The 891-nt window shown below is 21.3% G+C and overlaps 1 protein-coding gene across 1 annotated transcript, besides 2 other annotated features; it reads right to left on the bottom strand. All coding sequences in view use genetic code 6, as the record gives it.

Annotated features, from left to right (window-relative positions):
* Positions 1 to 112: 112 nt before the first annotated feature.
* Positions 113 to 180: a microsatellite.
* Positions 150 to 184: a microsatellite.
* A 35-nt stretch (positions 185 to 219) lies between these two features.
* IMG5_147730 (hypothetical protein) lies at positions 220 to 891 on the bottom strand (the record flags this gene model as incomplete). The annotated part of the gene is made up of 1 exon (XM_004031032.1): positions 220 to 891. One exon carries the CDS (start codon positions 889 to 891, stop codon positions 220 to 222), a length of 672 nt encoding a protein of 223 aa, XP_004031080.1.

Here is an 891-nt window from a genome sequence, read left to right as displayed (position 1 = left end):
TTTAAAATTAAAAAAAATAATTTCATACTTTTTTTCAAATATATTATTATATACTTATATATAAATTTTATAAAAAAAATATACTCCTAAAACAAAAAATTTTAAAACAAAAATATAAAAATTATATAATAAATATTTATATATATTAAATATAAATAAATATTTATATAAAATTAATATTTATGTTTCTATATATTTAATCCCTATTTAATTTTTTTTTCACATAAAATCATCTTCATTAAAATTAGCTTTATAATTATAATCATCCTAAGAAGATTCATCAGAACCCCTTGCTTCTAAATTTTTAGCAATTTTATTTTTACTAGCAACTACAGTAGGTCCTTTAGCCTTAACTTTTTTTGGTCCAGTTTTTTCTTCTTTTTATTTTTTAGTTAATAATACATTTACTTTTGTTGAAATTGCTTAAAATTCTTTCGAAGTTAATTTATCATAAATTCCATCTAAAAAGCTTTCGAAAAATTTCTCCACATGAATTAAATAATAATCAGGGTCAGATAATTTATTTCCTAATAGTTAACCAAAAAGCTCGAATTCTTATATATTTTTTAGTTAAATATTATCCAAAGCTTATGCATGTTCACTTATTGCACCTTCAAAAAGATCCTTTATAGCTTATGAATTGTTCTTTTTTTCTAATAATTTTGTTTTGGTCTTAGAATTATCAGGTTAGTTGAATAAGTCATTAGATTATATCGTTTTTCCTGTAAATGCTTTTTTCTTTTCTTATTGGGTTTCATTTTTTCCTTCTTTTTATTATTATTATGGTTAAGCTGGTTTTTCCTCTTTTTTAGCAAACACTGCGTCTTCAACTTTTACAGGAACTTTTATCTCACTTACATCTACTTAATCTAAAGCTTCCCAATCTTCCAT

Source organism: Ichthyophthirius multifiliis (assembly GCF_000220395.1).
Source record: "Ichthyophthirius multifiliis unplaced genomic scaffold scaff_1120509251140, whole genome shotgun sequence".
Lineage (NCBI taxonomy): Eukaryota > Ciliophora > Oligohymenophorea > Hymenostomatida > Ichthyophthirius > Ichthyophthirius multifiliis.
This window is presented reverse-complemented; position numbering and strand designations above follow the sequence as displayed.